We start from the raw sequence: 27,056 nt of genomic DNA, 5'->3' as shown, positions 1-27,056 counted from the left end.
AATAATAATAATAATAATAATAATAATAATAATAATAATAATAATAACAATAATAACATTAATACACTGTTTACGGGATATTGGGGTCCCTAGGCCGGTTAGACCTGTTCCTGCCGTTCTCCGACCCATTTAGACGGACGTCCCTGGTGAGCGACGATAACAAAACACTCGGCCGTTGACAATTTACTCACCGCCGTCCGCCGCGAATAGTTGTGCCGCGGTGGAGCAGGTTACGTGTAGGCGGGTAATATTTGAACATTAAGAGATCTCTCTACCTCTTTTTTTCTCTCTCTCGAACTCGCACACACATGCACACGAAGTGCCTATTCTACGCGGAAAAACGAACGAATTGTAATTTAGTAGAGTACACCGACATAATACAACCGTGAGGGCGAGGATCGATCGATCGGAATCGGCTATAAAACCTAATGGCGACTGTTTACCCACCGTCCGACGGCTGCAGACGAAATGAACTAAGCGGACGCAGCGAGGACGACGTCTAAAGTACCCTTTTAATTAAAGCGTTTGAATCCGTATATTTATTTTTTTCCCGTTCTCCTTTTAGCTGCCGAAAATGACAATACGGACTATTTAAGAAAGTTTCTCTGTCGTCGTGGGGTGGCCAATCCGTGTATTGTTTCGTGAAAATATACAACTTATTGTCTACATAGTGTCATTCGTTTATCGGTGTAATATTACAACGTCGACCGATTAAAAGTGACATGACGAATACGAATTTCCTAACTATTATAATTATGATCCGCAGTTACATCCTCGTGGGAACTGTGTCGGGGGGGCACGAATTCAAGTTTTAATTTGTTTTAATATCTACAATGAAATTACACGAAGCGCATAAATGCCATGAGTTTTCCGCTCGTTTCCTTCATCACATACACACTAAAAACATCGTTGACTCGTTTATGGCGATTAAAAATTAAAATTAAAATTAATAGTAAAACCCCCTTATGGTTTCTGAGACTTGGGAATATAATTAAAAATAAAATTATTTTGACGAATCAAAATCGCTTTGTAAAGTTTCGACATGAACATTTTAAGCTTTGGCCTTCGGTTAATGTATTTATATCGATCAATATAATATTACTTTGGTATACTTAAAATTAGTGAATGTTATAGCATTTTTTGATTATATTTCCGATACACTGAGTAGTAAATAATAATGAATATAATTCCATAAATGTTTCAACGTGTAACAAATATATTAAACACTGCTATCTTGTAATGCACTTCTATATTGTTTTAAGCCGAATCAGAATAATAAAATGTTGTTTTTTTAAGCATGACCAGATAAGTTGAATGAAAAATCAATGTTTCGACCTTCAAACAATTTTTATAAGCTCGAATAATTTATATTTAACATGTTTACACAGGATTTTTATATTAAATTCAGACCTTACATGTTTGAAATATGCATTAAAAAGTTTTCCCATTATAACTTTTTAGATTTAAACTGTCCAAATAATGCTAGACAACAGATGCCAACGGTCCTCGAGCACCATCAACAAATGACGTTTTTAAAAAAATTCAAATGATTTTATTGAGTTTTTAATCAAATCGATGCTTCTCATTTTATCGGTACCAAACTGAAACGTATAATCATACTCGAAAACTTGTCATGCGGATCTAAAAAACTTACACGAATCGTTGAAATTAAATTTTTTCGTTTCGTCGGAATAAGTTTTAAATTAATAATACCAAATAACACAAATTTTATCAAATTATTTTTGACACGTGTGGTTTACCGGTTTTAATGATGAAATTATATAAATATAAAAATGACATTTTGAAATGTTAAAGATATATTTTCTACGGTGCAGGAAGGAATTATGTTTTCAGTTTCAATAAAATTACAAAACTCGTTTATTAAATTTAATAAATAAACATTACATATTCGTATATTGGAATTATTGCAAATACAAAAAAAAAAAAAAAAAAATACCGATTTCGACTGTAAAATTATTTGTACTTTTTAACAGTAATGTTCAAAAAAATTATTCCTAGGTTAATCTAATATTTAATCATCTGTTCACTTCAACACGAGAGCTATTCTCTCAGTAGTGATTGTATTAATAAAATAATAATCTGTATGTGTTATTATGTTTTAATGAATCGATCAGTATATTCGTAAGCTGAGATATTTAAACAAGCCATCTTATATCATATAGTTTGCATATAAATTGCAGTATAAATGGTAATTTAGAGAGTTCACATTTTTATTTTATTTTTATTATTTAAAATACCGTATGTTATACAATAAATGATACTATCTCAAGAGCTTAAAATATTTGATTGAATATTATAAAAAGACAACATTACAATATCTAGTTTTTGAATTACATTTTGACTAAATACTAATAACTAATTTAAAACAATAAAAATTAAACTACAACGCAATAATTTTTGAAAATCCTACACCGTATGTGACAGTAACAATGATTTATCTGACCCACTAAATAGTTAGGGAAAACAACTACCTCGACCATAACAATTATCGATAATGTATTTGTGTTTCACGTTGAAATTATTTCAAACGTACTCGAAGTATAATCTCAACTACACGACAAGTTCATCATGTAATTGATTGTATCAAGTATATATTTTAGAATTGAATATTATTGCTACAAAATGTACCTATAGATGATAGGTTTTATTCATAAATATTATACCGCTTTAATAAGCCTTGTGTTTTCTTTTCGCTACACAAAAGAATGTATGTACTTTGTATTATATACGCAAATTTACAATTGTAATTCACGTTTACATTTCTGACAGGTATTGCATTGAAAAATATGCGTTGTGTAACGTATACATTTACATACGTAGTGTGCATATATAAAATAGTATATAATAAATGTAACAAGGTAAATAAGCAAAATTAAGAAATTGAAAAAAAAAAAAAACGATGAAGGCTCAACGGTGGAATGAGATATGAAGACGACGGATGCTGTTGATGTTCTTTTAATGCAGCGTTTATCAATCTGGGAGTCACTACCCTCAAGGGGTGTCATGAACTCCTAGATGAGAGGTTGAATTCGTCAGAATTCATTAAATAATGATGTAGAAAAACAACCTTTTATTTACATAAAAAATAAAAAATAAATTCATAAACATAATGAAAAAAAAATTATAAAGTTAGTAATATAAATCTAAAAATACTATCATATTATGTAATTGGTAAAACAAGAACTTAAAGTAGTTTTTATTATAAGTAAAGGGAGAATGAGGTAATTTAATTTTTTTTACATATTTTTTTTTTTTGGAGGATTGGAGGGTGTCACAACGTTAAAGAAGTTAAGTAAACGCTGTTTTAATGCTATTTGGTGTGTGAAGCAAATGTACCGTTGCTCCTGAAATTACGATTCTGAGTGCAAGAGGTCAAGTGGATCAATTTATTCTTCAAAAAATAAATTAATTAAACCAAATTTCTTAATAAAATAGTTTTAAATTTTAATCGAAAATAATTTGAAGTATTTATAACCAGCTCGAATATTATAAAAATAATTTGAAAATTATGAAAAGCCTATTAAATGCTCACTATTACTATTATTAAATATAGTAGATAGGTGAGTGCAGTAAAATCTAAAAAAAAAAAAATCAAAATACTAGAAAGTGCCAAGTTTAAACTACATCTTGGTTAAATTGTTTGTAATATTTTTCTCCGTTAACTTAAATTGTTGCTCATCACTCGCGATAATAGTGAGTATCATATTTATGTTAATGTAATTTTATGTTGTTTTATTTTTTTTGATCGAGTATAGAGGATATATTATCGGCGTAGTGAAAATGCTCTTAAAATAAGTTGGTGTACTTGGACGAAACTACACGACACTGATATGATAATAATAAGTTCCGTTTTATAAAACTCCCCTCAGAATCATTTTTGATAATGCTATTCATACAAATATATATTTATTATATATTATTGTCACGCGCGTACACCCGACCCCAAAACAATGCGTTGGTACACCACTATTTTCCCGTCCGAGACGAGGGTTCGATGTACCATATAATATAGTGTCCGTATTTTCATCGTATCTGTTCCGGATTTGAAAGTTGTTCCGCTAAAATTCGGTTGACCGAACTTTGTAACGTCTATGTGAGTATGTTATATTTTTTGCGCGAATGCAAAAGTTACGAAATGGCACGCGTTGAAACGTTTACGGAAAATATGTCTCACTTTATCAAAACACGGGAGAAGACGGAGGGAGGGGGGGGAAATGAAGACGGTGGTTGCACAAAAATTGGTTACAACGATAATATACAATTTCGTTTTCTTCACATCATAAACATTAAATATAACTTTAAAACAATGTTATCATGCGTTAGAATAATATGCTCGAGAAATCGAGAAACCGACTGAAGATCGTGGCAATATAGTCGCATGCGATAAGCCGTCGGCCGCCGTGCCCTACCGATAAAAACAATATTAAAACGACCCCCACTGGATGCTGTTGCGTAATTATATTTATCACTACAGCCAATATAATCCTATGCTGTCACTCAACCCAGCTAGTTGTTATTTGTATTGTTGGCTATATTTACATTAATAGAAATACATTACTCGCCGTGCGACGGTCCGTTCTCTTTTTCCTTTAGGCCGGGTCTTAAGCCACCGACTGCGGCTTAATGTTATGTCATTATTGTTTTAATTACCAAAATTAATTATTGTTTTAAGAATAAAGAAAAATTTGCGATGCCAAAAACCGCAAACAATTACATACCCTGGACATGACGACGCAAACGCGTATAACCACTAGCATACACCGTTTCCTCTTTCTTCACTAGCTTCAAACGCGGATCTTTCTCTACCCCGCCACCCGTATTTTCCGATTCACAAATGTCCCAATTTCAAAGGGTCGTTAAATATTTTAGCCCATATTTCATTCGACGCGCCCCCACACGTGCATATATATTATACAGCACGGCTCCCAGGTGACCGACCTTGTCTGCACCGCGCGTATATTACTACCCCTGCAGGTACTATACTAAAGATCAAAAAAAAGTTGTAACTTCTGGTTACACGTCCTTTTCGGCGACCAAACAACTTCAACTACAAAATCCTCGGGAGAATATTGCACGCTCGACTCTCATCGGTAATTCGAGTCAAATATTAGCCTGAAAATCAATACCTACACGTGCAGCCCAGAAAAAAATCCCGTCTCTACACTTTGTCCATATAAATCTGAATAATTATCGGTAAAACGAATGATATACTATTTCTTTTTTTAGTATAACATTATTATAGAAACGATAGTTAGAAATTTAAAACTTAATAATAATAGCATTTTCCATTCGTTTTGACTACTCAATAAACGGTTTTGTAATAGTTTTAAAAACCGTTAGGCTTAAATTAAACATTTATAAATGTTTTTTTTTTTCGATATAATAATGTTTGAAAATTAAAAATAAATTTTAACGAACTAAAACCATACGATTTCTTAGAAATAAAAGCTATAAGTACGCTGTTTTAACATACAAACAAAATTGAGTTTTAGTAAGTATCACTAAAGGGAAAAGATATTTTTGGAGGATAAAATCACAAGTAAACCTTTATTAACCTAATCCGGTGCTGGCGACAAAAGATACAACCGATATAGAAGGTAATATATACGTTGGTGAAAAAACGATACAAATAAAAGTACTTGTAATGTGATTTTCGCACGAGTCATCAGAACTGCGCGTACCGACCATAAAATGTCTGCGATACAGTTTTGGTCAGTTACACGGGACATTTCGATAGCTCCGAAGATGTAGTTACATGATGTATGTGTTCGGTATTTCGTACGAGTCGGTATAACAACTAAAAATCGTGAACTTTGAAGTAAACTTTTGTTTGTGTGTTTATGTGGCGAATGCCAACAAGAAAATAAATAAGTAAATTATAATAATAATAGTGATAGTAAAAATCTGACCCCGGTATGTTATTAGGTACCTATTTTAAAACTACCGGTCGAATAATCGCTGCACAAAATATTTTATATCTATAAGTACGCGTAACTACATCGTCGGAGAGCATATTTATCGAGCCGAAACGGAAGAAAACCCCTCGCAGTATGTGATAGCGTATAATCTTTTTTTTGCCTTCAATACGCTTCCATATTACACTTAGGTACCCGAATTATAATACACTCACACGCAGATCACACGATCGGAATTCGAGAAAGCGTGCAAATGCGCGGTACTGAGAAACGTGATCTGCTTTTGGTACATTACACGTCAGGCCGACTAAAGACGCATCCTCGACGAAACATTTCACGGTGGCATTAGCGATTCGTCATCGGACTCATAGTCCTGCGAACCCACGGTCGTGCAGGCTGTATACACGCTCAACAACACGCCGCAGCACACGGTAAATCGCAGTGGCAAAAAACGAAATACGTAAGGCAATCGGACGGCGACGATCGTCCGGGCGCTGGGATTGAAGATCGAAATCACCCTGCGTTGATATTGAAAACTGTACGCGACGCGTCGCGCCGATCAATATCGCTGTATGACTGACGGCCGCGCGACGATTCGACTCACTGCCACGACGACCGCACTTCTTCTTCCCTCTTTTGTTAGCAGTCCACTCATGCCACTTCTCAGATTTCCCTTTTTATTTCCCAACTGCAGTCTATCACCAACTATTTGACTGGTGTAGTCCAGTGGCGGTCGTCCTCTGCTGTTATTCCCTTCAATGGCACCTTCTACTATTCTGCTCAGTTGACCGTTACGACGCAATACGTGTCCAATTAACTTGGCTCTTCTTGTTTCTAATGTTTTCAGAAAGCTTCGTGTTTCTCCGGCTCTTCGATTAACTTCTTCATTTGATACGTGATCTGCGCAGCTTATTCTAAGTAGCCTTCTGTTACACCCAAGTGTCGAACACGCGAACGGCAACCGCACACGCACGGGATAATAACATGTACCGCTATTGTTGTTCGCGACGAAATCCGTTCAACGCGTTCCAAGCGTTTCGAAACGGAAGCACTGCGCGGCGCGGGCGCGTTTCACATGGACTGTATTAGTTTCGGACGACCGAAGCAGGAGAAACCGACCCCATTTACAATGACGTACCGTATCGTTTGTTCGTCGAGGACGATGTGGCGCAGCGTCCGACCGACCGCACGTCCTGTGCGCGCGAGTACCGGCCCCGGCACACGACCCGATGGCGTGTCCCGGACGGGATGAAATTACGTAATTTTTCCGGATAAAAATCACGTTCCGCTGGGCTCGTTTAATATTTTCATCGCATCGGCCGCCGTCGTACGCGCGCGCGCGCGACGGCCCAGACGGTCGGGTGCTATCAATCACGGGGAACCCTCGGGATTTTTTTTTTTTCGTTCCACCTCGCCCTCCGACACCGGACTCCTCCACCACCGCTGCCACCACCGTTGCCCATTAATTACTATTTTCTGTACGCGCGGCGAGAGGCGCGCGACAAAGGGATTAATAATTACCGGCACGAAGGCGATAAAAAGGATAAAAGCGAATGAAAGACCCCGGAGAGCCATAATTTCAAAGTGTATTTATCTGAAGACGGCGAGCTCGCGTCAAAAAAAAAAAAAAATACGAGGCCAGGTCTCGACGAACGTCCGGGAGACGCGTGTAAACCGACACGACTGCGGATACTAGTGCTCGGGCACGGTTTACAAGTGCGCTTAGCGTTTCGATTTCGCCGTTTATCGTACCGCCGAAGTCGGAGGCCGATGCAACGAGCGAGGCCAATTAAAATGCTACGCTCCCCGCCGCCACAAGCTGGTGCACGTGTACCGGCCCCGTTACCTTTCGCGCGAAGTTCCAACACCGAATAACGTACACCGGCAAGATAGAGTGCCGTGCCGAGTTCGACATTTGTTTCTGGTGACCGCGACAAATCGAAACATTTATTTCGCTGTGCACCGCAGCGAAAATTTAGTCCACTCCGACACGAGCGATGCGTTGAGATCCACGCGCGCATAGAAGACGGTCGCAAAACCGTAATACAGTGTTGCGTTGGAACGATCGCGAAAGAAAAACAAGAAAATTTGTGATTCGACAAACTCCGATACTCGGCGACGTGTTGCGGTTTACTGACGTGACGACGTTTCGGATAAGGATGTGAACGGTTTTCAAAAACTACGGTCGTCTCGTCCGTAAAAGAAAATGATCGGTGCAAAAATATTTTAACTCATCCGATCGACAATCATAGTCTTCGGAAGTAATGTATACGAACAGCAACAGTAAAACGGTTAATATATTTAACAATCGAGGTCGATAGCCATTACAATTCGGACTGCAGTTAATAATGTAATCAATCAGATCGAGCGAATGAAAAACGGCGGACAAAAATATTCGTTGCTCTTATTCTCCTTCAAAACTACACATATACAATATAGTCTGAGAATGCTAATAAATCGTTTCAGCGTCATTCGTCTCGTGAGCAATATTATATAAATAACTGTTCTTAAGAACGCGTGTTAAACCAAATGCCGTCTAAGACATTTCGACACGAGGCGGGAAACAAGTAATGGTATTAAGATTGTAAAGAGAAAAGGCAAAACACGGTCCATTTCAATTTGATTCGATTCCCATTTCGGATCTATACGCAATACATGCATTTGTATATATTTAATATAAAATACGTTTTTTCAAATGCTACGTCTGTCTGGAAAGAGAAAAAAAAGAGAATTTCCATTCGCCGGTACAGAGTTTACATTATTACTATTATATTATACACTGTACAGTATACACTATCGTTTTCTTTTGAACAGTTCCGTTTATATACCCGCGCCCAATTTACGGCGTTGAATATACCCTCGACGACTAAGTTTAAACGGTTTCACATTTACACCAGTGAAGCAAAACTTTTGGCATTTAACCAACGACATTTAAGACACGTGATTTTTTATTTGCACACACTCTTTTCGTAGAGAGAGAGAGGCCATATTTTAAAACAAGTGTTTGTTATTTTCTTCCGGTTCATTTTCGACGTGAAACCGCATTACTGTCCTCTTCGAACACATCTAATCCGCGATATCGCGCACATCCATCATGCAGTTCCAATTTCCGGTAAACGCTCCTGTCCCATGTGTAACGATATGCGACGATCGTCTCGACTGTTACTATTTCCAAAGTTAAAACGTACCCATCAGCGTAAATAAGAAGCAAAGCGTGACAAATACGCTGATTTTTCCGCACCGTTAATGATAGATCTGTGCAGTTTCATATTTAATTAGTCATACGTCAAGTGTGGGCATAAAAATTTAAAACAAAACGCCAAAAAATCTGTACTACAATTGGATTCGTCATTTTTGCGTATGAAATGCGTTTAAAATATGTGTAGTGCGCGGTAAAAAATATGTTAAAAAATTTGATTCAATGATGTCTCGATTCACACAACAATTTTTCTTTCTATCTTATAGGCGCCCCATTATAATTGTCAGAAACCATTATAAAATGTGTATGAAAATACTGTGACATCCAGACCATTAAATATTATTTTGAAAATGCCTTGACTACTTTAATGTTCCGACAACTTGAATCGATTTACGCTTCAAAATCAGATCAGTAAGCCACGATTAAATGTTACAGAAATTTCAGTTTAATTTCAATTTTTTTTTTTTTAAATTTTTGAAATGGGCTATCATATGGCTATTTATAAATACCAATAATGGTTTTTAGTATTTTATTTACTTTATGTATCATAATGGATGTCATTTTCGTATATTAGCCATTCGGTTAGACATTAAATCTTGCTAAAATTAGCTACAAAAATGAAATAAAAACTAAAATAATTAATAATAATAATAAAATTTCTAATTATTTTATAAATGACTTATGATTCTTTATTGGTCGTTGAAAAAAAATGGAATGAAAAAAATGTTAAGAGCACTTTGAGTACGATTTGCCGAACAGTATATGTCCACATTAGAGTGATTGCACTCAAACAATCCCGTGTACATCGGCTATCGTTTCACCGAGTTCCCTTTTAGTAATCCCTTCGGTGTACGCGAGCGTACGTCTACTTATTTTTCGCCTTTTGCGTGCGTGATCGCATCATCTAAACCCTCCATCGTCCGTCGCGACCGCATCCTTCATTCCGCGAATCGCATCCTGCGCGCACGTGAAACAACCCAGCCACAGCAGCAACAACAAGAAAAATAATATTTATGCGCGTTGGCGCAGCGGTAAGACGCTTATAAGATATTGTACATGTTTCCCGGACGCGTTATATTTATGTGTTATTGCGGACCAAAAATCCGTGATCATTGTGCACGCGGCAGGCGAGCCTTAAATGGGATCCACTGCGACGGCGACGACTTCTTATTCAGACCCTCCTCCGGCCGACACCCGCCCGCCGTGCGTCCTACGATTAATCACGTAGTTCCGCGCAAACGTCTCTGGTGCACGCGCGTGAGTTCCTGCACCACTTACGGGCGTACTCGTTTGGGCGACGGATGACGTGCACTCGAAGAGCTTAAAGATTCTCCGCCCCGAGAACGGCACGTGAGCGAATTCCATTATGTTACGTGTGTACATTGGTACGCTGTTCGTTAAACCTTAAGAATACTATTGTTTCGGTCATCGTTCCAACAACGGCAACGTGCGGTGTATTATAATGTGACGTGTGCGCTTTTTAATGTAGTAATGCATAATATCTATGCGTATACAGAATAAACGTGCATAGAGGTACACCACGGACAATGCTATATGCGATCGGAAATAGAGAAGAAACGAATCACGGTGAACGAAAACTTTGCCCCGTTCACGTCGAGTTTTTTGATTCGTTCCGCACGGCTGACATCGAAGACAGCGATGTTACTGCGGATCAACGATGCCAAACTGTGAACCCGTCCCGATCGCGCAAACATGAAATCATTATTTTTTACATGTGAAGCATACCTCGTGAAATGTTTAGGATTTCTGTGACGGGCGTCGTACGATTCTTATTCGTGTAACACACTGAGGGTAAAAGTACATCCGAGCATGGTTACATTTTGAAACTCGGTGCGCGTTCGAGAAATCCGCTTGGGGCTCATATATTTTATCTTTGTAACCGAAAAAAGATTATGAACAGGTAATATCTATTCGAACTCGTGTCATGCACAAGAACGTGCTGTGCGAAAACCGTGTAATCGAACCGTATGAAACGCAGCGCATATTCTGATACCACGTAGTACAAAATAAACAATATCCACGAGAGTGCGATACCGTAATTATATTTATGATATACGAAATCATCATTACACATTTGAATCGCCATCGCGGTTATTACGATCCAAAATCGTTCACTGTACGCGTATAATGTGAAACAAATCGTTCCGCGAGCGATGGGAAAATGGTGTTGGGTAACGATGGACAGCGCGAATGGACTCGTTGTTCATTGCGTCCGGCTAGGGACTCGCGTGAATTCGGCTTTATTTTTCCTTTAGACGCACAAACATTTATACACTAATATTACGTATGTGTAAACAAATGGTTATACGCTTGTATCCGCCCGCACAGAACTTATTCAGCGTCGGGCCATTACGATTCCGCGTGGCTAAAGAAGTTTAACGATAAATTACATTTCACGGCCTGCCGGTTTTTGGAATCCAAACTGAACGGCCGCTGGTTAACGTTATTTGAATATTTTAAAGGCATCAACCGGTGGCGGGGGGCCCAATCCTAATTACGTTGTGATTTATGACGGGTATCTGCGATTTGCGCTAGGACACGCGCGAACACGGTCATGCGGTGTATGCACGGGAAACATCCCGGTTCAGAGGAGAGAGACTGACGCGAGTTTCCACCAGTCCACGTTTGTACACGCGCGCGTATATATCTCTATTTCCTGCGTTTCGGCGTACACCCCGCAAGCGAGAGTCGTCCCGATGGAATGACAGTGAGTGGGGGAGGCTATGGCAAGAGGAGAGAGATAGAGAAAGAGAAAGGGTAGACGAAATCCACCGCAGGACCGAGCTTAAGCCTGTGTGTCCGGAGTGATGGTGGCGGGATTGGAAGGACGACAATATATAGAAAGACTCGCCCCGCTGCAGTAGGAAACAATGACAATGTCGGGCCGGAATGAAAAATGACAGTTGACCGTAGTTCTTCTGTCGTCAATCAAAATGTCACCGGAGTCTCACACTCTGTACACGGCTGCCAACCCTCTTCTCGTCCACGTTACCGCACCACACCGCGTTCCGTACCAGCAGGGGTTTGTAACTGTGGCGACGGAGACTCCGTACATATACTCCGCTACAGTTTCCACCGCCACCACCCCTTCGCCGAAGCCTCTTTGCCCGCCACACGAAGGGCTCACGCGCGTTTTAGTAGCTATACGCCGTCCTTTAATTAGACTCTGCGTGTCCGTTGCCCGGCAGTGGCGATGTACGGAACGGTCGGAGTGACGTGGTGGTGAAGGGTTTTGAAACGGGATTACTAGGCTCGCCGTCCTCCGTCTCCATCAACCCCGTCTCCTTGGTCCCGAGGTTCTACACGCTAGCTAAAACCTTTTTGGACAGTTCATAACCGCAACTGCCGCCGACGAAGAGGGGAATGTGTCCGCGACTCTTATTATACATGGTTGTGTGTGAGTGCATGTTTCTGGTGGCTTTTTTCATTATCCCTGCCCCGGAATAAAAAGAAATAATAAGAACGGAGAGCGAAAAAAATTGTATTTACAACGCACTCGAATCCCTTGTATTAAATTACGTACGAAACTTATTAGTAGAATCTTATTATTTTAGATTTTGTTATCATTATAACTACGCTCTAGGGAATGCCCTCTGATGGAAAACAGCAACTTCATAATAAATAATACACACTTCGATGTTATATACTATTATTGTATTACTTACTCGTACATCCAAACATTTCTACATTAATGCATTATTACTTTACGTTATTCTTATGTAATTAAATTGCAGATTACGAAACGTACGTGAGCGAATACAGCAAACAATTGGTCAGTCAGTGTTAAACTATTCATATTTATATTATTCAAAAAATAAAAATAAAAACCGATTTATTGGAAAAATGTTTAATAGATTTCAAGAACAAAATATTAGTGTTCACTTGATATTTTAATACAAAAATCTAAATGAACCACCAGTAGTTTGAATAAATCTTCTATTAATTTTCTAATTAATCTTATTTTAATTATTGTATTAATTATATGACCATAAACATAAATGACTCTTATAATATTTATAAAAATTTAATAAACCGTATCACTTCACCTTTAAACATGATACCCAAAAATATCTACAAATCTCAATATTATTAGTAATAAGTTTAGACAACACGAAATATTAAAAATCATTAATACGACCAACGGTATAGTAAATATTACACTACTTTATAATGTTTTCAGTTGTGGCAGTTAGTTTTTACGTGGCTAAGAAAGTCATCGTGAGTTATTTTTATTTTATTTTTTTATCGAACTTAACATTCTCGGGCAAACACCAATCATTTGCGATTCTTCTTCGATAATATCAATTAAATAGTGCACGCTAATGTTCCGGAAGCCGGAGTAATGTGCGTGTACGATTGTTACTGTACCATTCAAGAATACCTTGCACAATGACTACACCTCGGTATTGGGATTTTCCGAGCCTACACACGGATTACGGTATTGTTATCCGATACAATTAAGACACCACTCGATACACAATACACGAGTCTTGTTATGAAATCCCCTGCTCCTTTCCGTTGGCTTTCGTTAAGCGACGTGTCGATTTGCAGAAAATGGAAGGAAGAAAATGTATACGGGCTGGTATCATGAAAACACGTACAGTTCCCGTAATACGTGTATTAAATGTGTACACATTTGTGAGTGTGTTACGAGACTCGGTGTGAGAACGAAAGTGAGAGAGGGAGAAAATGAGAGGATGAGAGAGGGAGAAAATGAGAGGGTGAGAGAGAGAGAGAGAGACCGCTCGCAAAGGGTAGGGGCGAAGGAAAAGCCGAGTCGAAGAAAATACGCCACCGTCGTCTCCGTACATAATATATACATAAATTATACATGTAATATTATAATTCCGGCAAAACTGCACCACGTGCATACGCACGCACGTCGAACGGCGGTACACATTGTGTATGTATATTAGATCGGTCGTCTTGGAAGTGATCCAGAAAAAAAAAAAACAAGGATCGGACTAGCGTTACACGCGGTCGAGCCGTCGGTCTTACGTGCAGTACAAAAGTATGTGTTCTGCGTATTGCAAATGCGATGCACCGAGGGGACGTCGAGGTGTTCGATATTGCTTCACCCCTTCGCGCGATTGTTTCAGCGACGCGGGCCAACACACGTTACTGCGGACCTACTCCGAGTCACGTCTAACCGGGAACGTGCGAGGCGGACAAGGGTAGCGGCTGTCGGTGGTCGGGTGACGGGGTAGAGTCATTTGGAACGGAGCCGCTTCCGCCTGCGCCCGCTGACGTAAAACGATTAAACTCAATACAAAAGTGTATCCGGTTTTCCGGCGCGCGCGCGCGCTAACAACAAAAGCCGTCCGCTGATGGAAGTTACCCCTCCGTGTCCCTCCAACGTACATTGTACGGCATATACCCTTTATCTTTTGCTTACACGTGTTTGTACGTAGATCTGAGTCTACGCGCGCGCGCGCGCGTGTGTGTGTGCGAAAACCCTTTACTTCGTACGTATATATTGGATGTATATCGTTCCCGTACGGGTTACGGCGCGCGATTCGTGATATATACTCGTTTACGGGTGTGCGCGTATCGGTAAATAAACCGAAATACGAACACGCGCGCGCGCGCGCGAGTGATTAATTAATTTTACCGTGTACGCGCAGTCGACCGAGTTAGTCGTCGTTGGCGGTAAAATCGTCGACACGGCAAATTAGTTTTGGCAACGATTCGACGACGATTTTGTTCGCGGAACCCATCCACCGCCGGAAACGGTACGTATAGATAATCGTATATATCATGTAATGCGGTCGGGGAAAACGTCGGAACAGGCGTTAGTAAAAAACGCGCGTTTGGTGCGCCGCACGTGTGTTGAGACGGAGAGCAATACGATTCGATGAAATACAAGACGAACACATGTGATAATAGACTAAAGAAACATCGAAAACATTGAAACCGTTTGAATATTTGAGCGGACAGTTTTACGTGTACAATTTTAGAGTTTATGATTACGATTTCATTTACACTAAATATAATCATAGATATCGTGTACATGAAGTCCCATCAACGGATGGTCTCTTCACTCAAACCCCATGTCTGAATCGATGTAAATAGTAGTAATTATTCGACTTGATTTGCCCACTATTTGTCTTTTCTATACTAACTCCCTTATCACTTGTGCTTATCGTAAACCGTAATCTTACAGATTGTACAATTCTCTAGCTTAAGAATACAAAAAAAAAAAAAAAAAAAAATAAATAAAAATATTTTGTAAAAAATGATAAAAATTTATTAGATTATACTAGTCGGGAAAACAGCCAGTGGTACATGATCGGTTTAGGGTTAAGTTTGGTTCGGTAAAGGTTTTTTTTTTTTTCTCTTTTTATACGAATACGGCACAGAGTTGAAACAGACCGGCCATGGATAATATACAATAGATTGCCCGAGGGCTTTTCGCGTGCGTTCTACCGGAACATTATAAATTCAGCATTCTCTTTTACCGTTACTATCATTATTGTTACTAGTATTATCATCGTACGTATGTATGACGGCCCGGCGGGTTCCGTGCGGCGCACGAACGGGGCACGCGTTGCATCGGGTCCGTAGCGAATCTAAAAAATCCGCACCGCCGAAACGTACACGAACGCGTTCGAATACGTGTTGTTGTTGTTAACTGTGCGGTGGCGGAAAGCGTTCGTACGGTGCGCGTACGTCGCGTTTCGTTTGCGACGCGTTTCCCGTCGCCGAAACGTTTGTCCATCGATTCGTTGCCGAGCCACCCGCCGTTAGCGCGCCGCGGATGTTTCGCGTGTGGGCGGTTCGGAACCGCAAACATTTTACAACGTTTTATCCTTTCCACCACCGCCCTTGCGGTGCAGTTCCTCGGGTACCCTACCTGGACAACCCGTCAGCCACCCCCCTCACCCAAATCAGTAATACGTGTACCGATAAAACAGTTCCGCCGCGGGACGCATGTACAATACACGCACGCGACTGGAAAAGGGTTGAAAAAACTAGCGCGCACGCACGCGTAAGTAAACAAACGTACACGCGGTTACCGCAACGCGTACTCGGTGAGCGATCGCAAAAACCAAATAACGGAATGCAATCGTCACTGTTGTCACTTTGAATCGTTATTGTTTTTTTATTTATTCATTTTTTTCTCCGTTCGTCGAGCGCTGTCCGATAGAAATATTATTACGTCGTCAAATCCGTCAAATATTTTGTTGGAAAAATTATCATGCATACGAAATACAACGTTTCATAGAACTTATCGATTCGATGCATTTCAGCGTTTAAGTGTGTTAAAAAAAAAAAAAAAAAACCGGTGGCTATAATTTTCTTAATACTATGCCAATACAATAACGTTTACCGGATGATTATTATTAAAAATATAAATGAACACCACTATCGGGATAATTATCGCTGCTATACTCTTGAAAATGAACAATGAGTTATTCGGATCAATTTACGTTTGTAAAAATAGGTAAACGCGAGTTAGTAAACGTAGTTACTGATTTGATGTGCGTTCAATCCAATTTGAAACGAAACGTCGGATTCACCGAGAAATAATAATTTTACCAAAGCGTTTTATTTTTCAGATCATATAGTCATCTTAAATTTATTTTAGTTTTTTCGCAGAAAATTTGTATTAATGTATAATTAAGTACAATCAAGTAAAATACATGGCAAAAGTAACCGAAAAAGAGATAAAGTTATTTCCTTTGTACGAGCACAATGTACTTTTAAGATTAAAAAGATATTCGTTGGTAAAATCCCCGTGCTGTGTTCCAATACACATGAACACAAAAATTCAGTAAATTAAACTTAAGTGAATTTGTAAACGTTTAACAAAGAACTTGCACAAAATAAACAATTGGGCCGTTGGGATAACCCAAAGATTGGCAAAGCAAACAATGAAATGTACGTTAAATGTATTTTTGTTGTCGTAAGAAATGTATTTGGAAGGGCCGAAGACAGATTTCGAAAACAAGGGTCTTGTCATTAATTCGATTGACTGAACTGTGAGTCTAAATTTTGTTTTTTAAAACGAGTAGTTTTATTCAAAGTATTTTGCATTCATTGTTAAATTATGTAAAATAATACAAATTTAAATAATATTTATTTGAGGAATTAATTCAGGAACCAGGATAAATATTCATTGGTTAACGATCATTCGACAAAATTTTAAAACATCTTTTATAATCCAATTATTAAACGGCGCAACGGTGATATAAAAATTGAGCATATTTTAACTTTGTGAAAAAGGTCAAGTTTTGTATATTTCTAAATTATTCAATCCGTTTTCTTAAATTTATTCAGGTCTAAAGAAAATAAAAACGCTGTATTCAAAATCGTCAGTTGAAAAATAATACCTTATAAAACAACCATGGCATACGAATTCCGGAATAACATCGGTAATTCGTTATATTCAGATATTTATACCTTTTGTATTTCATTGTAATTAATAACACGTACCATAAAGGTGAAATATGTTATATCGCCGATGGTAAAAACCTGGATTTGTTATAAATTGATATTAATAATGGATTGTTAAACATAAAAATCCCAAACTCTGACGTCTCTTGGGATCGACAAAATTCTTTTGAAATAGTCAAACGCGTATTCATTATTTTATTTTATTTTTTTTTTAGAATGGAAATTATTTTATATGTGTATATATATTTGACACATCCCAACTTATGTTTATCTATAAAGTACACGGGCAATCGAGGACGAGTGCATATAAATTAGAGATTAATAAACGGTTATAGTCGTATTGTTACGAACCTTATTCTACGTCTGTAAGACTTATATTACCTATACATAAATGTTTCATTGGCGAAACGAAAATAAAATCCTATTCCGGTTAATTTGAATTATTGTTATCGTGCACACACTTGCCACCCGGCTATAAGATTGGTTCACTCGAGAAACCCCATCGCATATCATCCGTTATTGTTGGGAATTATGAAATCAGACGACGAGGAGCAGAAGAGTCGTAAGAAAAGTCAGTGAATCACCGACCACACAATACTGCGAAACCGAGCCTTTTTGCCAACACATTCATTCTCTCACTCGTTTTCTTTCTCTCTCTTTTTTCCATTATTTATCTTTCTATCCATCTTTATCGCTTTTAATTGCCATAATATTAATTACCGACCTACCATTGTTTTCGTACACTAGTTGGTCATACCGTTAACCTCGAAAACCACATTTACAACGAACCCGGTATTTTATTATTTGCCGCAGCGGGTGGATGCTAATTTCGCTCTAATCGATGAGAAGCAGTAAACTTCATCCTGAGACACATCCATAAGGAATTAATTATAACCGAGGATCACTGTAGTTTTGACCCAGTGGAAGGACAATTATATTATAACCGACCGGGCAATGTTTTGCGCATAGAATATTGTTATCTCGGCATGTTGCTGTAATATATATCGTACCGGAGCGACGATTATTATTCAATAACTTAAATACTATAAAAATAATTATATCCACAATACTCTCAGTCGTATGCATTAATGGAAACATTAAAACATTTCTTTTTTTCTTACAAAGTAAAAATAAAATTATTGCTATCAACAGATGATAAATGTAAATTAAATAAATTAAATGAAATCTGATCAATGTTATCAGAGGGATAAATTGCTATTTTTAATTCGATGTATGCGTGTACAATAATATATTACATGTTGATTATTTATCATAAACAATAATGCTCACATGTTTTGATATACAAATAAATAATATATATTATGTTAAATGCATTAAAATGTGAGGGATTCGAAAATTCCATTAATAGTAGAATGAAATTCCGAAATGAGAAGATTGTTTTAAGCAATTTTAAAATATATGTGTATACTTGTACATATAATGTACGTGTGCACGAGTGCGTGTGTGCATGTGGTAACGGAACAAAATACATACGGGCTCCATTTCGGCTGAGTCAGAACATTTGAAACCACGGTCGAGGGGTCAAAGACGGAGGGATACAATTCGATTGCATTGGAATTTCGCTCACCAGATATTTCGCAACAATGATAGCAGCCAAACTTAGCCAGTTGGCCATCCAAATACCCGGTCGTTCGTATTCTCCTCGTAGCCCGATCAATATAGTCCCTTCGTCTCCCGCGAATCCTCCGCACGTACATACCCTCTATCACTTCACCAACACCACCACAACCATCACCACCACTCCTCACTGGATCTACTAACGCCACCGTATGTTTATATTTTAAAAGATTCACATTCAGAGATTTATTTTTAAAAGGTTCGGTCAAGCGTCACTCCTGCATTTATATATATATATATATATATATATATATATATATATATATATATATAACATACATTTAAGTAGGTATAGGTAGATATATAAATATGTAGGTATATACATAATTTATACGTAAATAACCGTGCTCGCAGAAACAGGCCTCGTAAGCGAGCTCGTAGATTATAATACGTAACTCTATCGACACTACAGCTAAACGCACAAAAAAAAAAAGGTAATGTCATTTTATATTTTTACTATAAAATATTTTTGACGCTAATCATAGCGGTTTCACGGCAAAGCTTATAATTATATTATTAATTATATATATATTAATTTATCTTAGAACATGTATTGTAAATTTATTGTTATTAGTTAACATTTTCATTCAACAACGACTAAATTGTATCATTGTTTTATACGATTTTTTTTTTTTTTTTTGTAATCATTTGTCAACTACATTATTTACATAAATAAGGCACAAGAGATATTCAAATGATTGAATAATGAATTTGAAATACTCAATTGCCTGAAAATATATTTTATATGAATTCTATGTTAACAATTGTGTACCTTAAAGTTAAACCTCACGTTAACATAACATTGTTATGAAACATAACGAGTTCAGTCTATTATATTCATTTTTCTACGGAAAACACAAATTTAAATGGTCCCTAAGAAAATAAATGACGACTCTCGAAGTGAAAATATAGAATAACAAGTAATTTTTTTTTTTTTTAAAGCCTATAGCTGATCAATTGACCTCGAACGTCGTTTGATGGTTCGAAAAATAAATAAACACTCTAACATCGATTTATATAACACTTTTAATATTTATTTATCTAGAAATAATATCTAAGTAGGTCGTGAAATTAAAATAGATTTTTAATTGTTGACACTAAATTATGTATACTTTATAAATACTTTGAAAATCAATAACGGCCGGTAAAATTGAATATTTCATAAAAAAATAAAATATTTACATACATATCATATTACTTATATTTTATCTCGAAAACACGTCATTTCTACGGATCACCGTTATATACTTTTTTCTAAATGAAAGTCAACGACAAAAAATAAAACCAAAACATAGTTTCGAAAATTGTAGTACATATTTTCAACACATTTACTTTTTTTTTTTTTTTTATATTCATCGTTAGTATATCATTAGATAATTAAGCGAAAAGCTGCATAAGTAAAACGATAAAAATTTTCAGGCTTTAATGAAATTCGCATGTCATATGTGATGACAGCACGTGACGATCTGCTGGGCGCGGGAAGATCATAAAATAAATAATGCAAAGTTTTTAAGGATTTGTAAACTGCAAACGCTGAAATCCAGCCAAAATAAAACAGGGGTAATTCAAAAGCTCATGAATTGTTTTTTGTCTCGTACAATAAGAACCTAGATGCTGTATTATAATATCATAGGTGATCAGCATTATCTTGAAGGATACCAAGAGAGTAGTAGGAGGAATTATTTCGGCAAAAGGATAGCGAGAAAGAGAGTGATAGAGAGAGAGGGAGTGGGGAAACATTCGGCACGGGGTGGGTTTAGAGTTCGCTTAATGCACTTACCTACGGCGTGTTACCCGCACGATGGGCTTCTCTTAATCTAATGTCCACTTGAACGGAACGATTCACGTATAAGCCGTAAAAGACGACTAGTTTTTATTTTCATCCCCGGCCAGCCGACCACTACCGTGCGGCGAACGCTGTAGCACGCGGTGTCGACCGCATAATAATATGATACTTCACGTCGACCCGCGGCCGAATTTTCCGCACCCGTAACGAGACCGTTTGTTTCCGCGTGATTGCGTCACGAATAATGCGTGTAGATGTTATATATGCGATACTGTTTATGCGCGAACTTCACTCTAGACTCGTCCACGAATAGGGTGTTCTCTGCGAGACTAGGAATGGTTTTTGTGCGACATGAATACAATACTCGTATTGTGTATATTAGGGTCTAAACAGCGATCAGCATCGGTAAATGTAATATTGGTGGTAGCCGAAAAAGAGAAAACGGTATAAAATATCATTGATAATATGTCGTTAATGAGGTCTGAATGGATATGATACCCAGCAATAATAACAGGGAAAATAATGAATGCATTAGCGTTTTGCTTTGATCATTCTTTATTGCCGTAACCAACGAAATATCCTAAACGTCATTTGTCGGTAAATCCAAAACTTTCTAACACGCCTAAACATCGAACAGTCAAGGGATGTATTACTGAACACTTTTCGAAATCAAAATTCTCATCAGCTTGTCAGCGAAAGAAAAAAACAATTATAAAACTTATTTTGTACGAAATTATAATCTGTATTGATTATGTTTAAAAATACCATAAGGATTCTATATAAATGTATATACTTTGGATAATAATAGAAAAAAAATACAGGTCCCGCGTGGACTTTTTCTCAGAAGCACAATATGCTTAACATATATTTTTACATCGATCGAATCGAATAAAATGTTTCACTTTCATCATTGTAAATTTATTAAATACATATAGTCATATGTAAACATGAGTTCAAACACACCTCTATGTGCCTCAATATTTTTGCAGCAATTTCCTGTACACCCCGTATGTGAAATGTGCATGCGTGTCACGTATACGTTTTACTACACATATACATTTTAGATACTATAAGTACACAAATCATATATATACATGTGTGTACGCACATACACCAAATTAAACTAGTATAATCTTTAATAATAGTATTAAGTATTCATTGTTCATCGTTATTATTAAAAGGGTTTCCTTTGATGCGCCCCGTTAACCACGTTTTAATTCGCATACTATACGCACCGGCAACAACAACAGCAACACTAGCAGCAGCATTCAGACGGTTAGTCAACAACACAATTGCGATGAACGTACGATAGCTTGCATGAACGTGCAGCATCAACAAACGAAAGCTTTGTGAGGGATATAGTGAATTTTTTATACTCTTGAGAGAGAGAGAGAGAGAGACGGAAATAAAAAGATAGTGAGAGAGTAAGAGAGAGGATGAAACATCAAAGATAATGTCTACGTAAATATATGAATAGAGAATTATTACTAGTAGTAGGTGGTAGGTAAAAGTGCATCACTAAAATTGGCTTATAATAAACATAAATCTACTTTGTAGATTAGATTATTTCTGAGCTCATACGTAAGAAACGTATCAGACAAAAATCCTATAATTATAGGATTTTCTAACTTATTTTAAAGATTTTAAAATGATTATTCCAGAAGTCGGTTAATAATACAGCATAATAGAAATTTGAAGAAAATACAATTTCCTATCAATTTGTAACGAATTTCATTGATTCTGAATAAATAAATTAATCTCATAAAAATTACAAAAATTTTTATTGTTTATTATTATATAATTTTATTATTGTAAATTATTGTTTTCTGCGTAAAAATCATTAGTAAATAGGGAATGGATTTAATTGTTTGAATAAAATCAACAATGATTAATGCTTAAATTAATTAAAAAAAAAATTTTAAAAAATGTGATAGATATTTAAAACTAACGTTCACGCGTACTTCCCTACGCATGTCTAAAGTACATGTTCAATTTTTTCCGAATGAAAATGATATCTAAACGAAGCAATCAATCGTTCGTCTGTTTTAAGTAAATTCCAATATGCTTACGGATTGTGCTAGAGAGGGATTAGAAATCATAAGGGATTTCAACCACAAACATTCGTGACGCACGGGTGAGCGCAAGAGGACGGGATTTAAATTATAAGGAAAGTGTCCGCCGGGCTTTCCCATAAAAAAGAAATAAATAGTAATAACAATAATAATAATAAGAAAATGAATAAAAAGAAGAGAAAACTCCTACCAACGACGGTTAGGTCAACACATTTTCACACACGTACGTACGGACACTCGCACGTTCGAAATTTACCTGCAACGACTGCAGGGGTTGTATCCGCTCGAGCCTCACAAAAACTTGCAACCCTTCACCACGTCCCGGACACCCTGTATTTTCCCGGGACGTGCGCGATCTGAATTATACATGTGGCGGCGGCGATGGCGGCCCGGTGAGATACAAATAAACAACTTGTTCGCATAAACCTCTAAAAGCTTCGGTTGTTACAGAATAATGTAAACTCCCAACCGGATCGAAACGGTCCACTGAAAAAGGTCGTTACGGCTTTGTACAACGCGTAGGAGATAAGCTGACTTTATCGCGTTCCCGGCAAATCGTAGAACACTCGGAGGACGGCTATTCCCGCAGGCACGTTCGATCGGAAATCGGTCGGCCGGTTTGCGGAACACGAGTCCTGCTAAAATACACGCCGCGTTTTATTATCGATCGGTGTACGGTTTCGAGACGACCGACCGCGCGATATTTCACGACGTTTCAGCAGTCGAAATAGAGAGAACGCGCGGAGCAGTGTGCACTAATTGCGTTTTCAGCAATCGTTTTTCGACGGGACGCGTTCCCCTGCCCGGGTGCACGCGAAGGACGCAAAGCAAGCACTTCAATACGTCGCGGCATCAATACCAATTAGGACCCGGACGTCCGATGTCCCGGGAACACCGGTGAACGCCGTCGCGGAATTAGCGCGGAAAACGTACGGAATAATGTTTGCAGTCGATCAAACGAACAGTAATGGACACGAGAGGCAACTGGGACGTCTACCGTGGTTTGCGTGGCCGCCAGAGAAATAAATAAAACTAGTGACAAGACGGTTAAGATAAGTATACAGATAAGTGCTGTACAGATAAGTGAGATGATTTATTGATGGCGGCAAAAACTTTTGGAGAGTTATGAAGGTCAGAAGAAGAAGAAGAAGAAGAAGAAGAAGAAGTGACAAGACGGTACGAGACATGAGGTTGAAACGAAACGACTTACCGGTATGCGTCCTGAGGTGGGCTTTCAAGTGCGAACTCTTCGTGTACACCTTTTCGCAGCCGGGATACTTGCACTTGTGTATCTTCTTGGTGGCGTCCGGCGACAGGTGAAGTCGCGGGTGGTACGAAGCGGCGGCGGCGGCTGCTGCTGCGGTGGTGGTGATCGACAGAACTGGCACGTGGGAACCGGTCTCGTGGCGCGTCGGCGACGTGGAAGCGGCCGCCGATATCGCAACCGCGGCCACAGAGCCGACCGCCGTCCGGCCGCCGCCGCCGACCGTGGCGGTGTTGGTGCTGGCGTTGCTTGTGGTGGTGGTGGTGGTGTTGGTGCCGGCGTGATTGGCGGTGGTGGTGGCGGCGACGGCGGACGAGGTTCTCAGGGCGGCCGGGGCGACGGTGACCTTCAGCAGTCCGGCGGTCGTGGTGGCGGCCGCCGCGGTGCCGACGGCTGTGCTGATGGCCGCCGAGGCGGCGGTGGCCGCGGCGACGGCCGCTGCTGACGCGGAGGCCGAGGCGACCGTGGTGAACGCGCTGCGGGCCGGCGATGCCGCGGACGTGGACGCGGCCGCGGCCGTGGACAGCAACGAGGCGACCACGGCGGGCGACACGTCAGTTTCGTCCGGTGGGCTCGGCGGCGGCGTGGCGAAACCGGACCAGCACGTCGACGGCGAGCTACTGTTGGACGTCACGCTGCTCGCGCAGTCCAGTCCGACCTCGACCTCGACGCGCGTCGCCCACGTCGTCAACCACGGCGATTCGGAACGGGCGGGCGACGATGACACCATCGGCTCTTCTTTCAGGTAACGTTCCATCTCGTAACATGTCTGTGAACCAACGACAATAAACAGCGTTAGTGTTGATTTTGAAAAAAAAAAAAAAAACCTCCAGACAAACAAGTGAAGGGATTATATGAACAACACGGTTCTCGAACATCGTAAACCGTTCGTGAATCGATCCACGTGCGACCGAGATCGATCATGCAGAAACGGTCGCAGTGTTCGTTTAGCGAACCCGTTCACGGAATGGTACGGATTGATATTTTAAACGAACGTTTTCATCTAATGCGTCGTGTTGACCGAATCGATCGCAGATCCGAATCGTTTTGATACGCAAATACGCGGTAAAGATTAATAAACCGAACTCGCAAGCGTTACGTCTAAGTTGTATCGTTTCATTAACGCCCGAGCAATCGGTTGTCCGTGATGACTTTCGATCTCGTCCGCCGCGGGCACGTTTTCGCATGCCATCGTCGCGAGACCGAAATCACGGTTGACTGTGGTTGAAATAATCGGTTTGTTACGTGTACGACTACGATAACTCTATGAAATGACCACTCGCGGGAACAAAACTGTTTCTGGAGCAAGCAATGTCAATACTAATATCGTTTTACACTTGGTTCTGCCTTCGAGAGCTATACGTGACTAATAATGGTTTTAGAATACGACTGATAAATGTATTTTAGATTTTATGTTTCATATTTGAATTAAATAGTTAGTTATTATTCAATGTTTGCCTTCTTACTCCAGATAATCAAATGTACTATGATACGCTCAGATGTTTTAGTTTAATCGATTTTTATCACTCTGGTTTTACCTGTTATGCAATTGCACACGGACCGATGAATCACGATGTTATTCATTTAACCGAGTAAAAACGAATAATGAATCATGTTCTATTTCAGATTATTTTAGACCTGATCACAATGAAAAGATATCACTGCCCCGATGTTGAATATCCTCATGAAGTATTATTATTATTATTATGTTATAACCGTGTGATTGCCCATAAATTATGATTATATCTAAAAGTATTATATTGTATACACTCTTATATAACTAGCTATATTTGAACGGGACTTTCGATAAAGGCTTATTTCTTTTTGAATTTACGTATCGATGCGACGTGTTGACCAACGACGTATTTAACGATTTCTATTACATTTTTTTTATTGTAAAATAGAACAAAATAACACAATTGATTATTATATACTGTTTAAATGTATTTTTCTACTCGTACACAAACACAACTCGATAATACTGACGTAATATCAACATTATAATCATTAGTCGGTGACATAATTGTTTTCTATAAAACAGCGTAACGTATCGTAAAAAAAAAAATATGAATGAATTCGAAATGCGAATATTTTCACAAGCGCAATTGAAACGGTCGTTTTATCGGGCTTTCTGTGTCAGTAAAAAACGCATTAATTCAACGAGTTGAGTACATTATAATTTGTGTATTTTATTATCACAGCTGTATTGTTATTTATATACCTCGTCGGAGTACTCGATGTGGTATCGTGCGTTTATTTGAATCCTCACACCATCGACCGTTCCACCGGAACTCATCAAATTACGTATTTTAATAACGACAACTGTTGTACGCACACGCACAAGCGCGTACGGTTATTGATAATAACTTATTATCGTTTTATACTCATAACACAATAGAACGTTGCAAAACCATGGATTTGCAGGTATTTCGAAAATCGATATCCCACGATGTCGCGCGCAAACGTTACTACGCGCAGTTATACATACGAACGTAATATCACACGAGTATAGTTTGTTTCTAACCGACTATAAAAGTTTCCTCGCAACGGCGTTCGATAACCGTGTACGACGTACATACACGTATATTTACGCTTTTATACATATGCATTTATCAGTGCTCCCCGTATATGAGTACAATATAATTTAATCTCCTATATGTACGTATATACTCAATTTAATAGAATAAATTATACTTTCTGCAGACATTTTCTTCAACGTCACGTGTGTATATATATATATATA

At 38.5% G+C, this 27,056-nt stretch overlaps 1 protein-coding gene across 1 annotated transcript in view; it reads right to left on the bottom strand.

The window, feature by feature from the left end:
* LOC112689537 (Krueppel-like factor 7) overlaps nt 1–27,056 on the bottom strand; it is a 194,427-nt gene that overhangs the window by 2,771 nt on the left and 164,600 nt on the right. Inside the window, exon 2 of the mRNA XM_025563293.1 lies at nt 24,260–25,082. Coding sequence (XP_025419078.1) covers nt 24,260–25,082 — 823 coding nt within the window. The remainder of the gene's footprint in view (nt 1–24,259; nt 25,083–27,056) is intronic.

Source organism: Sipha flava, unplaced genomic scaffold (assembly GCF_003268045.1).
Source record: "Sipha flava isolate LNK unplaced genomic scaffold, YSA_version1 44_pilon_pilon, whole genome shotgun sequence".
In the NCBI taxonomy this organism is placed as follows: domain Eukaryota; kingdom Metazoa; phylum Arthropoda; class Insecta; order Hemiptera; family Aphididae; genus Sipha; species Sipha flava.
Note: the sequence above shows the minus strand (reverse complement) of the source record. Positions and strands in the feature narration are given on the sequence as shown.